This window comes from Nerophis ophidion, linkage group LG24, assembly GCF_033978795.1.
Source record: "Nerophis ophidion isolate RoL-2023_Sa linkage group LG24, RoL_Noph_v1.0, whole genome shotgun sequence".
In the NCBI taxonomy this organism is placed as follows: domain Eukaryota; kingdom Metazoa; phylum Chordata; class Actinopteri; order Syngnathiformes; family Syngnathidae; genus Nerophis; species Nerophis ophidion.
The window spans coordinates 40995379-41009553 of record NC_084634.1 but is presented as its reverse complement, the minus strand read 5'-3'; the positions used below and the strand labels follow the sequence as shown (position 1 = coordinate 41009553).

Sequence of the window (14175 nt, the reverse complement as noted above, 5' to 3'; positions counted from 1 at the left end):
ACATTAAATACATTAGTGTAGTAAACCTAAGTATTCATTAAGTACCACCTTAGTGACAACATTAAATACAGTAGTGTAATAGACCGAAGTATTCAGTAAGTACCACCATAATGACAACATTAAATACAGTAGTGTAGTAGACCTAAGTATTCAGTAAGTACCACCATAATGACAACATTAAATACAGTAGTGTAGTAGACCTAAGTATTCATTAAGTACCGCCTTAGTGACAACATTAAATACAGTAGTGTAGTAAACCTAGGTATTCATTAAGTACCACCATAATGACAACATTAAATACAGTAGTGTAGTAGACCTAAGTATTCATTAAGTACTACCTCAGTGACTACATTAAATACAGTAGTGTAGTAGACCTAAGTATTCATTAAGTACTACCATAATGACAACATTAAATACGGTAGTGTAGTAGACCTAAGTATTCATTAAGTACCACCTTAGTGACAACATTAAATACGGTAGTGTAGTAAACCTAAGTATTCATTAAGTACCACCTTAATGACAACATTAAATACAGTAGTGTAGCAAACCTAAGTATTCATTAAGTACCACCATAATGACAACATTAAATATAGTAGTGTAGTAGACCTAAGTATTCATTAAGTACCACCTTAGTGACAACATTAAATACGGTAGTGTAGTAAACCTAAGTATTCATTAAGTACCACCTTAATGACAACATTAAATACAGTAGTGTAGCAAACCTTGGTATTCATTAAGTACCACCATAATGACAACATTAAATACAGTAGTGTAGTAGACCTAAGTATTCATTAAGTACCACCATCATGACAACATCAACTACAGTAGTTTAGTAGACCTAAGTATTCATTAAGTACCACCTCAGTGACTACATTAAACATAGCAATGTAGTAGACCTAAGTATTCATTAAGTACCACCTTAGTGACAACATTAAATACAGTAGTGTAGTAAAACTAGGTATTCATTAAGTACCACCTTAGTGACAACAATAAATACAGTAGTGTAGTAGACCTGAGTATTCATTAACTACCACCATAATGACAACAATAAATACAGTAGTGTAGTAGACCTAAGTATTCATTAAGCACCATCATGACAACATTAAATATAGTAGTGTAGTAGACCTAAGTATTCATTAAGTACCACCGTAATGACAACATTAAATACAGTAGTGTAGTAAACCTAAATATTCATTAAGTACCACCTTAGTGACAACATTAAATACAGTGGTGTAGTAGACATAAATATTCATTAAGTACCACCTTAGTGACATTAAATACAGTAGTGTAGTAAACCTATGTGTTCATTAAGTACCACCATCATGACAACATCAAATACAGTAGTGTAGTAGACCTAAGTATTCATTAAGTACTACCATAATGACAACATTGAATATAGTAGTGTGGTAGACCTAAGTATTCATTAAGTACCACCATAATGTCAACATTAAATAAAGCAGTGTAGTAGACCTATGTATTCATTAAGTACCACCATAATGACAACATTAAATACAGTAGTGTAGTAGACTTAAGTATTTATTAAGTACCACCTGAGTGACTACATTAAATACAGTAGTGTAGTAGACCTAAGTATTCATTAAGTACTACCATAATGACAACATTGAATATAGTAGTGTAGTAGACCTAAGTATTCATTAAGTACCACCTTAGTGACAACATTAAATACAGTAGTGTAGTAAACCTAAGTATTCATTAAGTACCACCTTAGTGACAACATTAAATACAGTAGTGTAGTAAACCTAAGTATACATTAAGTACCACCATAATGACAACATTAAATGTAGTAGTGTCGTAGACCTAAGTATTCATTAAGTACCACCACCATGACAACATTAAATACAGCAGTGTAGTAGACCTAAGTATTCATTAAGTACCACCATCATGACAACATTAAATACAGTAGTGTAGTAGACCTAGGTATTCATTAAGTACCACCAAAATGACAACATTAATGCAGTAGTGTAGTAGACCTAAGTATTCCTTAAGCACCACCATAATGACAACATTAAATACAGTAGTGTAGTAAACCTAAGTATTCATTAAGTACCACCTCAGTGACATTAAATACATTAGTGTAGTAAACCTAAGTATTCATTAAGTAACACCATAATGACAACATTAAATACAGTAGTGTAGTAGACCTAAGTATTCATTAAGTACCACCTCAGTGACATTAAATACATTAGTGTAGTAAACCTAAGTATTCATTAAGTACCACCTTAGTGACAACATTAAATACAGTAGTGTAGTAGACCGAAGTATTCAGTAAGTACCACCATAATGACAACATTAAATACAGTAGTGTAGTAGACCTAAGTATTCATTAAGTACCACCATAATGACAACATTAAATACAGTAGTGTAGTAGACCTAAGTATTCATTAAGTACCACCATAATGACAACATTAAATACAGTAGTGTAGTAGACCTAAGTATTCATTAAGTACCACCATAATGACAACATTAAATACAGTAGTGTAGTAGACCTAAGTATTCATTAAGTACCACCATAATGACAACATTAAATACAGTAGTGTATCAGACCTAGAGTATTCATTAAGTACCACCTTAGTGACATTAAATACAGTAGTGTAGTAGACCTAAGTATTCATTAAGTACCACCATAATGACAACATTAAATACAGTAGTGGAGTAGACCTAAGTATTCATTAAGTACCACCTTAGTGACAACATTAAATACAGTAGTGTAGTAGACCTAAGTATTCATTAATTACCAACATGATGACGTTAATTACAGTATGGAGTAGTAGACCTAAGTATTCATTAAGTACCACCATAATGACAACATTAAATACAGTAGTGTAGTAGACCAAAGTATTCATTAAGTACCACCATAATGACATTACAGTTGTTTAGTAGACCTAAGTATTCATTAAGTACCACCATAATGACAACAATAAATACAGTAGTGTAGTATACCTAAGTATTCATTAAGTACCACCATAATGACAACAATAAATACAGTAGTCTAGTAGACCTAAGTATTCATTAAGTACCACCATGACAACATTAAATACAGTAGTGTAGTAGACTTATGTATTCATTAAGTACCACCATAATGACAAAATTATATACAGTAGTGTAGTAGACCTAAGTATTCATTAAGTACCCCCATAATGACAACATTAAATACAGTAGTGTAGCAGACCTAAGTATTCATTAAGTACCACCATAATGACATTCAAATACAGTAGTGTAGTAGACCAAAGTATTCATTAAGTACCACCATAATGACAACAATAAATAGTAGTGTAGTAGACTTATGTATTCATTAGGTACCACCATAATGACAAAATTAAATACAGTAGTGTAGTAGACCTAAGTATTCATTAAGTACCACCATAATGACAACATTAAATACAGTAGTGTAGTAGACCTAAGTATTCATTAAGTACCACCATAATGACAACAATAAATAGTAGTGTAGTAGACTTATGTATTCATTAAGTACCACCATAATGACAAAATTAAATACAGTAGTGTAGTAGACCTAAGTATTCATTAAGTACCACCATAATGACAAAATTAAATACAGTAGTGTAGTAGACCTAAGTATTCATTAAGTACCACCATAATGACAACATTAAATACAGTAGTGTAGCAGACCTAAGTATTCATTAAGTACCACCATAATGACATTCAAATACAGTAGTGTAGTAGACCTAAGTATTCATTAAGTACCACCATAATGACAACATTAAATACAGTAGTGTAGTAGACCTAAGTATTCATTAAGTACCACCATAATGACAACATTAAATACAGTAGTGTAGTAGACCTAAGTATTCATTAAGTACCACCATGATGACAACATTAAATACAGTAGTGTAGTAGACCTAAGTATTCATTAAGTACCACCATGATGACAACATTAAATACAGTAGTGTAGTAGACCTAAGTATTCATTAAGTACCACCATAATGACAACATTAAATACAGTAGTGTAGTAGACCTAAGTATTCATTAAGTACCACCATGATGACAACATTAAATACAGATATTGTAAGACCAATAAATTACCTAAAAAGAGTTAAAAATACAAAATAAGTTATGGTAGGTCAAAGGTCATTTACTAAACATGTGTTTTAAGAGTTTTCTTACAGTGAGAGTGCTTGTTAAATGTTAAAGTTGCAGGTCTCAAATCTCCGACACAAAAGCTGAATCTATTCCAGGCCACTGTGGAGTCCGCCGTCCTCTATGTCTGCAAAAGCTGGACCCTGACACCCACCTGCAGAAGACCCTAGATGGGTGCTACACCAGAATGATGGATCAGAACATCCACATCAGCAACAACTGCTGAGGCTCAGCAAGAAGGTAACAGCTAGGAGGATGAGGCTGGTCGCTCACTGCCACAGACATCAGGAGCTCCCAGGCAGCAGGTTGGTCCTTTAGGAACCAAACCACGGGCATCCATCGCCAGGACGTCCCACGCTAACGTACGTGGACATCTTGAAGATAGATGCGGGAGCTGAAAGTTCTACAGAGCTGGTCAGGTGTATGGAGAGCCGGGATGATGAGAGACTCCGGTGGAAGTTTATCTGAGGACAGAGAGAGCAGTGGTCGGTAGTTAAACAGGTTGAAACTAACACTAGAATATTAAAAATGTGTTTGAAGACGGAACTTACAGTGACGGTGCTTGTTAAATGTGCAGTGGTCAAGAGTTAAACAGGTTGAAACTAACACTAGACTAAAATGGTATGGTAGTGACACATTTTGAAGGGTACCAAATGGTATGGTAGTGACACATTTGGTGCAGGTTAGACTCCCAGCAGTTTTGTCAGAAAGATGATTTAGTGTACAAACAAAGACTAAGTCCATGAACATGCATTTTCACTATTCTAAATGATTGAAAATCCATCCATCCATTTTCTATCACTTGTCCCTTTTGAAATAACTGGTGCATATCTCAGGTACAATCGGGCGGAATGGGGTGTACACCCTGGACAAGTCGCCACCTCATCACAGGACTAACACAGATAGACAGACAACATTCACACACTAGGGACCATTTACTGTTGCCAATCAACCTATCCCCAGGTGCATGTCTTTGGAAGTGGGAGGGGCCTATCCCCAGGTGCATGTCTTTGGAAGTGGGAGGGGCCTATCCTCAGGTGCATGTCTATGGAAGTGGGAGGGGCCTATCCTCAGGTGCATGTCTTTGGAGGTGGGAGGGGCCTATCCCCAGGTGCATGTCTTTGGAGGTGGGAGGGGCCTATCCCCAGGTGCATGTCTTTGGAGGTGGGAGGGGCCTATCCCCAGGTGCATGTCTTTGGAAGTGGGAGGGGCCTATCCTCAGGTGCATGTCTTTGGAGGTGGGAGGGGCCTATCCCCAGGTGCATGTCTTTGGAGGTGGGAGGGGCCTATCCCCAGGTGCATGTCTTTGGAGGTGGGAGGGGACTATCCCCAGGTGCATGTCTTTGGAGGTGGGAGGGGACTATCCCCCGCAGTCACGGGGAGAACATGCAAACTCCACACATAAGGATCCCGAGAGAGTCCAGTCCATAGTGGATCTAACATAATAGTGTGAGTCCAGTCCATAGTGGATCTAACATATTAATGAGAGTCCAGTCCATAGTGGATCTAACATATTGTGAGAGTCCAGTCCATAGTGGGTCTAACATAATAGTGAGATTCCAATCCATAGTGGATCTGAAATACTTGTGTGAGAGTCCAGTCCATAGTGGATCTAACATAATAGTGTGAGAGTCCAGTCCATAGTGGATCTAACATAATAGTGTGAGAGTCCAGTCCATAGTGGATCTAACATAATAGTGTGAGAGTCCAGTCCATAATGGATCTAATATAATAGTGTGAGAGTCCAGTCCATAGTGGGGCCAGCAGGATATCATCTTGAGTGGAGACAGGTCAGCAGCGCAGAGACTTCCCCAACTGATGCACAGATGAGTGGTCCACCCTGGGTCCTGACTTTGGACAGCTAGCGCTTCATCTATGGTCACCGAATGTGTGCCCATCCTCTCCACTAAGGAGAGGGGGGCAAAGCAGAAAAGAAACGGCAGATCAACTGGTCTTAAAGGGGGATATTTTTAAAGGCTAGAGTATACAAATGAGTTCTAAGATGGGACTAAAATGCTTCTGCTGAGGTAGCATCTCTAAGTGTTACCAGGAGGGCATTCCAGAGTACTGGAGCCCGAATAGAAAACGCTCTATAGCCCGCAGACTTTTTTGGGCTCTGGGAATCACTCATAAGCGGGAGTTCTTCGAATAGTGAAGCAGACTTCCCCAGAAGAAACAATGAAGCAAACCAACAAGCAGGCAATGGCTCAACCATCTCTTTTTTTAATCCATACACAACAACAACAACAGTCGGTCTAACTGTCAATACAACACACACTAAAGTGTTCTCTAAAATGTTACAAAACATGCTGTTACAGGAAGGAAAATAACTTTACCTTGGTAAACAAGTATAGCGGCACCTTCCAGCCAGCGCTAGCACAAATTAGCAGTGTGAGGCGGTTCTCCGTTGGCCTGTTTCCCGGTACTAAATTCTCAGTCGCTGTAATAAAGTTCTCCCCTAGCATTTTTAGAACAGTTCAAAACTTGCTACGGTAGAAAGCCACCTCTGCCGATAAAATCTTTGAAAAGGCTCCTCTTTTTAAACGTATCCAAAGACCCACGGCTCGCCTTAAATTGTTCCTCCATACTGGGTTCAAGCATGGTTGCCTCGGAAATGCTATTGCCGGCTAGCTGCTTCTCCTTCATTCACACTAGCGACAGCTTTGTCACCTGGTCTTGCATTTTTTCTACGTCCTTGCAAAGATATTTAAAGTCAGCAACCTTACAAACGTCCTTTTTGGATAATAGTTGCAATTGTGGATTTGTTTCTTCCACAATTGTGAGCCCAACTGTCGTTAACTCCTCAAAGTCTGCAAAGTGGATGTGATCTCAGGGGTCCGCCTCTTTGAAATGGCGTGTACAGGAAGCAATGTCATCAAAATGGCAAAACCCACAGAGAAAATGAATAAATAAATCAAACCATCGGACACCGAGACATGGTTCGGACACCTCAATCTAAACCTTCTGTCAGTGGAGGTTCAACTTTATATATGGGAGTGTCTATTACTCACAAATAAACATAATCTCTGTAAATAAATGACATTTGTAATGTTGCATGTTCTATTCTTTAGCAACGGTCACCCTTGATTCAATGATTTTCAAAGGGTGTTTGGAACAAGTGGTAGAGAAGTAGGGCCTTAGTGTACCACTCCACTGCTTTTTAAACCTGTGGATCAGAGCGTTGCCATTGGCATCAGAGAAAGTCAGACACCCTCTCTCCCAGTCTAACTGGATTCTGATTCTGGATGGTCTTCTCCTGAGTGTCAGAGGTGAACTGTGGCCGGGAGAAGCGTGATACAAACCAGAGGAGAGTGACACTGTCCACACGCCACCACTTGGTTCACCAGGGTTGTCATCCAGTCTCCACAAGTCTTTCCTACCGATACTGTCTCTGGCCACCCCTAAAGACCAGTGACTGTTGTCTCCGACTTCCACCTCCCACAAATCACTCCCAGAGCTGAATCCCACAGAAGCCAAGATGCCCTGTGGGTTGACACATCTATCTGTGTTGTCTGGAAGAGGCTGTTCATCACACACCGACACAGTGGACAGGTCAGCAGACACAGTCAGACATGCTGAGCCTGTGTTGGGGTCCAAGGTCACCGGAACTGTGGAATGAGGAGAGACACACACAGTCGTCAGTTAGTGTACATGAAACATATGTTTATTATTGTCATTTAGTCCTTCAATAAAATAGTGAACATACTACACAAATGTTTTTATAGTAGTAAGTAAACAAACAAAGACTCCTAATTAGTCTGCTGACGTATGCAGTAACATATTGTTTCATTTATCTACCTATTATTTTGTCTACATTATGAGGGACAAACTGTAAAAACTGATTAATCAACTTGTTCATTTACTGTTAATATCTGCTTATTTTCTGTTTAAACATGTTCTATCTACACTTCTGTTAAAATGTAATAATCACTTATTCTTCTCTTCTTTGATACTTTACATTAGTTTTGGATGATACCACACATTTAGGTATCGATCTGATACCAAGTAGTTACAGGATCATACATTGGTTATATTCAAAGTCCTCATGTGTCCAGGGACGTATTTCCTGACTTTATAAAAATCATATGAAAAAAAAAAAAAAGAAGCTTTTGTGACAATTAAAAATATAGATTTAATCATAATAGTATAGACTAGATACGCTCTTGTACTTGGTATCACCACAGTGGATGTCAGGTGTAGATCCACCCATGGCGTTTGTTTACATTGTGACGCTGGTAAGCTATATTATCCTCCTACGATGTGTATTGAAGCATGTTTAGCCATTCGTTGTCCTCCAGTGATAATGCTACTTGTAAGAAACTTACTTTGTAGCACTACAGGCCAGGATTAGTGATTTAAAATTAGCTAAAACACTGTGGATGTATGTTAGCCGCCAGCTAGCTAGCCATGTCTTAAAGGACCTCTTCCTGAGGGTGTTTCAGTGTTATAACTTCCCCTTTATCTTTACTTTTTACACCAAAATGCGTCCATTCTCCCTTTTCTGTCTACACACAGTCAGCTTGTAAGGACTCTTTGTCTGCACGCTGCTGAACATGCTCCTCTGCTCGCAAAACCAACAATGACTTGCCTGTAAAAAAAAATTAAAAAAAATAGGCGAACCAGTACTTTTCAAACAGAGTATAGTACCATTACTGATTCATTAGTGCTGCGTTACTTTATTATTACCGGTAATGCATGTACATACATATTTATATACATTTGTGGAGGTTGACCTCCAGTGGGTTCCTCAGACCACAAAACACCGCCATGAGAGCCCGGATTAGGGCTACAACACAGTTTAATTTTCAATAAGTTAGTGCAGCAGGTTGCTTTCCAGAAACTGTCTTTCCGTGTCCGTTTCTCGCTCGCTCTCACTCCAGCTCTAACATTGTTTCTCATCCCGGCTACTACTAATAAAGGCGACAGGTGATTAGATAACAAAGCCCACCTGGGCCATCTACGCACATGTCGATGTCTTCGAGGCCGGTCCTGGCACACACCGTTCCGCGACAGGCCCGCAGGCTACGCCCCCCTCCACATACCTCCACCGCCAGACTCAGGCCGGGAAGCCGTCTGGCCGCCCCTTCTCCACCCCCCACCGGATCACCTGCCCCACCTCATCCCTGACGCACATGACCGGGCTGTCTAAGCCGCCAACACGCCTGCCTAGGTGTTTCAGGGGCTGTCTGCACGGGAAGCACCGTATTCGCAGCAGCCAGGACCTGCGAGGGAGCACACACAAGGGTCAATTGTGCAGGGCCGTGGAACCGGCGGCGCCGCCTTCTACACCTGTGTGCTCTGTTTGCACGCTGTTGGTGCTGGGTGCTCGGCTGCCTCCCTGGCCGTCACCCTTCGCGGTGCACCGCCATAAGGTCCTCAGCGAGCGTCTCTGCTGCTGCCAGGTCTTGGGCCCAGTGGTAGCGGATCCAGGCTCTTGTCTGCGCTGCTCCATGATCAGCCGCTCCATCACCTGGTCGTTGCTTTCTTTTGGCTGCAGCCAACGTGTCGCCGCGTTCTGGAGCTGCTGTTCAAGCACGAACGGGCGGTCCTCCATCCACAGCCGCAGCGCCCGGAACCGGCGCAGGTGGTCCACGGCGGTGTAACCGGTCAGGTCCAGCACCGCCCTCCTCAAGACCAAGAAGTGCACGAGGGTGGCCACCGGTAGGCTGAGCGCCGTGCGCTGCGCCTCATCCGCCAGCAGCAGCAGAAATTGCAATCCCTACTCTTCTTTTGGCCACGCACATGCCTCCAACGTGGCCACAAAAATGTCTATGAAGGCATGGGGGTCCCTCTTTTCCCCCATTCGCTGTATGGAGACGACCGCTTATGTTGGGCGTGACGCTCCCAACCAGTCCGCCAGCGCCTGCAGGATGTGGCTCAGCTGGGCCACTTGTTGGCGGACCGCCTCCAGCCGTCGATGGCTGGCCGCTGTCACCTCTGCGAGAATGTTTGAATGTATGAATTTTGATTAATCCCAATTAATCACAGTTTAGGGTTTCTCCCAGACTGCCAAGAAACCTGTGGATGTGTGAGCGTGGTTACCATGACATCATTGGGTAATTTGCATAGTTGACTATGATGGTATTTTCTTCTTTAAAAAGGCTAAAAAAATGTCATACATTAAAAGACAACTTTGTTATTATTCGTTAGTATTACCACATATTTCATTCTGCCCTCTCTGAATGGAGGTATTTAGTTTGGCAGATTACAGGTTGAGGTTGTTGATTGATTGCCTCCAAAATTAAATGACTATGCAACTAAGCACATTTAGGAATGTTTAATAAAACGCACAAAATGCCAAAAACATGTCCAAACTGTTTCAAATCGGCAGCACAGTGTGATTTGAGCATAAACATGCAAGGGAAACTATAGAGTAAGAGTTAGTACTTATCCTGCTAGCTCAATGCTAACATACAATGTATTTTGCCATTGACAGGCTAACAACTAGCATCTCAATGGCAATTCTTTGAAACTGTTGCAAACGTCCATACAAAGACATTTTGAGAGAGCAAAGTTGACACATATTCAGCTACTTACAGGCATATTTTCTCCAAACTCTGTGGAAGCTAAATTATGACCGCCTTGACTGGCTACGGAAGCCTGTTGCACCAAACTCCAAATCTCAAATTCCAATGTCATGCAACACACTGCCATTAGAGGGCAAAACACATCTTCTCAATCGTTGCTGCTTATTCACGTTTAAGTACCAATGATAGTCTCACACACACACTAGGTAAAGCGAAATTCTCTGCATTTGACCCATCACCCTAGATCACCCCCTGGGAGGTGAGGGGAGCAGTGAGCAGCAGCGGTGGCTGCGCCCGGGAATAATTATTTGGTGATTTAACCCCCAATTCCAACCCTTGATGCTGAGTGTCCAGCAGGGAGGTAATGGCTCCCATTTTTATAGTCTTTGGTAGGACCGGGCCGGGGTTCGAACTCACGACCTACCCATCTTGTACATTGTACTATGTTGACTATGTATTTGTTTCGAGACTTTTTAAGAGTGGTCTTATTAAAAACTAGCAACTTATCTAGCATCTTCTTCTGGTGATATGATTAAAAGTGTTAAGAGACTACTCCTGACCGCGACGAAAAAGACAAGCTGCCGCAAAGATGACATCACACTTGCTAGGCGCTGCTGCTCCAGTTGGACTTTCTCTCCTTAAAAAGGCGCCACCGTCCTCTTCATGCTCTGGCGTGCGTTTTGTTCACACCTGTTTTCAACTTAACACTGTTTTCTGTGGTCAAGTTTTCGATACATCACTTGTCAATAGTGTGCAAATCATAGGCTCCATATATATATGTATATCTTGTTGGCATCCGTAAGTCTCGGAAGACAATGGACTTGCGCCAGTTTTGCCACACCAGCTTTCAGTCTAGTTTTCACGGTGTGTCTCCAGCTGGATCTGTCCTGAGCAAGTGCTTCCCAGGTGTTAAGGTCCATGTTGAGCGCTCTCAGGTCACGCTTGCAGACATCCTTGAAACGGAGCCGTGGCCATCCCGTTGTCCTCTTCCCAGATGCAAGCTCTGCGTAGAGGATGTCTTTGGGAAACCGGCCATCGTCCATTCGATTCACATGGCCCAGCCATCGAAGGCGACGCTGACGGAGGAGAGTGACCATGCTAGGAACCTTGGCTGGCATCAGCACCTCGTTGTTTGTCACATGATCGCTCCACATAATCTCGAGTCTATGATGGAAGCAGTGCATGTGAAGGGCACTTACCCTCTTCTCCTGCGAAGAGTACAGAGTCCAGGATTCGATGGCGTACAAGAGAGTACTTAGCACGCAGGCAGAATACACAGCGATCTTGGTGTTTATTGTCAGCATGTTGTTGTTCCACACTCTTTGCAACAACTTGGCTAAGGTTGTGGATGCCTTGCCCATCCTGTTGTTGATCTCTGCTTCCAGTGAGAGGTTGTCAGTGATGGTGGAGCCAATATATGGGAACTAGCTGACGACCTCTAGTTCATAGTCGTTGATGGTTGAGCATTTTGGGCCATCACATTTGTTCTCTTCAGACTCATAGTCCGACTGAACTCGTCACAAGCCTTTACAAAGCGGTCCATCAGGCTCTGTAGCTCTTCTTCTGTGTGGGTGGCCAGAGCAGCGTCATCTGCAAACAGCATGTCTCTGATGGTTACCTCCCAGACCTTGCTCTTTGCTTTTAGGCAAGACAGGTTGAACAGTTGGCCGTCTGACCAAGTGTGGAGATAAACACCCTCGGTTGACTATATGAAGGCGTGCTTCAGCAGATCGGCAAAGAAAATGCAGAAGAGAGTGGGAACGAGGACACAGCCCCGCTTGACGCCACTGCGGATGTCGGAGGCATTTGACGTCGAGCAGTCATATTGAACTGTGCCTTTCATGCCATTATGGAACGACTTGATCACGCTTTGGAGTCTCGGTGGGCAGCTAATCTTCTTTCGGACTGTGAAAAGCCCATCCCTGCTGAGAAGGTCGAACGCTTTGGTCAGGTCTCTGAAGACCAGAAAGAGGGGCGTGTGCTGCTCACTGCACGTTTCTTGCAGTAACCTGATGGTGAAGACCATTTCAATGGTTGATCTTTTCAAGAGGAACCCGCACTGTGACTCAGGATATTCTCTATCAGCAAGCTTCTGCACTCTGTTGAGGAGGGCGCGTACCAAGACTTTGCCTACGACGCTACTCTGTAGTTGTTACAATCGCTTCTATCGCCCTTGTTTTTGTACAGGGTAACGATGTTGGTGTCTATCATGTCCTGAGGTACTGCTCCTTCCTCCCAGCACTGACAGATGAGGTTGTAAAGATGTTCCCTCAGTGTGCTGTCGCCACACTTGATGACTTCTAGTGGTATGCCATCCTTCCCAGGCGCTATCCCTGAGGACTGGCTCTCAATGGCCTTCTTTAGTTCAGCCACAGTGGGTTTCTCGTCCAGTTCAGAAATGAGAAGGAGGCTTCGAATGACTGCAAGGGCATCGTATGTGACTTTATTCTGTCTCGAGTACAGTTCGGAATTGTGTTCCACCCATCGATCTATCTGCTTGCCTTTGTCCTGGATGGTCTCGCCCGTGGCTGACTACAGTGGTGCTGTAACCTTCTTGGTGGGGCCCATGGCTTTCTTGATGCTTTGGTACATGACCCTGATGTTTCCAGTATCAGCCGCTAACTGGATGCTCTGGCAGAGCTGGAGCCAGTATTCGTTAGCACATTGTACTTTGCTCTTGGCAGATCTGTACACCTGCAGGGTCCTCTGGCTAGGGGATCACTTGTATTCCAGGTGAACTCTGTGGCGTTTTTCTGCGGCTGGAGTGAGTATAGAGGAGTTGACCTCAAACCAGTAATTGTTCTTTGTCTGCTTCTTTCCAAAGACCATCATGGCAGTGCTGTGTACTGACTCTCTAATGCAGTCCCATCTCTCTGTGGCTGAGCAACCAGGAGGATCTGAGTCAAGCACCTCGCAAAGAGATTGGGTGAATTCCTCTACCTTGTCAGGATGTGCGGTCTTGCTCACACCTATGCGGGGTTTGCCCTGGGGTCTGGAGCGATGGATCTTCTTAAGCAGAAGTCTCATCTTGGAGTACACCAGCGAGTGATCAGTATCGCAGTCAGCGCTGTGAAAGATGTGGGTAAGGAGGACACACTTCAACGCAGATCGCCTGGTGATAGTGAGGTCTAGCTGGTGTCAGTGTTTGGAGCGAGGGTGTGTTCAAAATACTTTGTGCTGAGGCTTTGTCTGGGAGGAGGGGTTGGTGATGCTGAGTTCATGGTATGAGCACAACTCCAGGAATCGTTGCCCATTCTCATTCATTTTTCCAACACCAAACTTTCCAAGACAGGAGGGCCAAGAGTCGTGGTCAGCGCCCACTCTGGGGTTGAAGTCACCCAGCAGTATAAGGTGCTCTTCTTTTGGGATCCTGTCGATAAGAGAGTCCAGCTGGCTGTAGAACTCATCCTTGGTATCACTGGTGGCGCTGAGTGTTGGTGTGTATACACTGATCAGGTTGACGGGTTCAGTGGAGGTGTGGAGACGGAGTGATAGCAGTCTTTCTGTGCCTTGTTGACAGGGTTCTATTATT

General features: G+C 42.9%; 1 protein-coding gene across 3 annotated transcripts in view; it reads right to left on the bottom strand.

Annotated features, from left to right (window-relative positions):
• Nucleotides 1-6316: 6316 nt before the first annotated feature.
• The window catches only part of LOC133542308 (E3 ubiquitin-protein ligase TRIM35-like), a 52723-nt gene continuing 44864 nt past the window's right edge, over nt 6317-14175 (bottom strand). For 2 of the 3 annotated variants that reach the window (XM_061886312.1, XM_061886311.1), the window contains one exon: nt 6317-7724. In XM_061886312.1, the coding sequence (XP_061742296.1) occupies nt 7177-7724 (548 nt within the window). In that variant the 3' untranslated portion in view covers nt 6317-7176. The remainder of the gene's footprint in view (nt 7725-14175) is intronic. The other variant, XM_061886313.1, reaches the window with a different exon arrangement.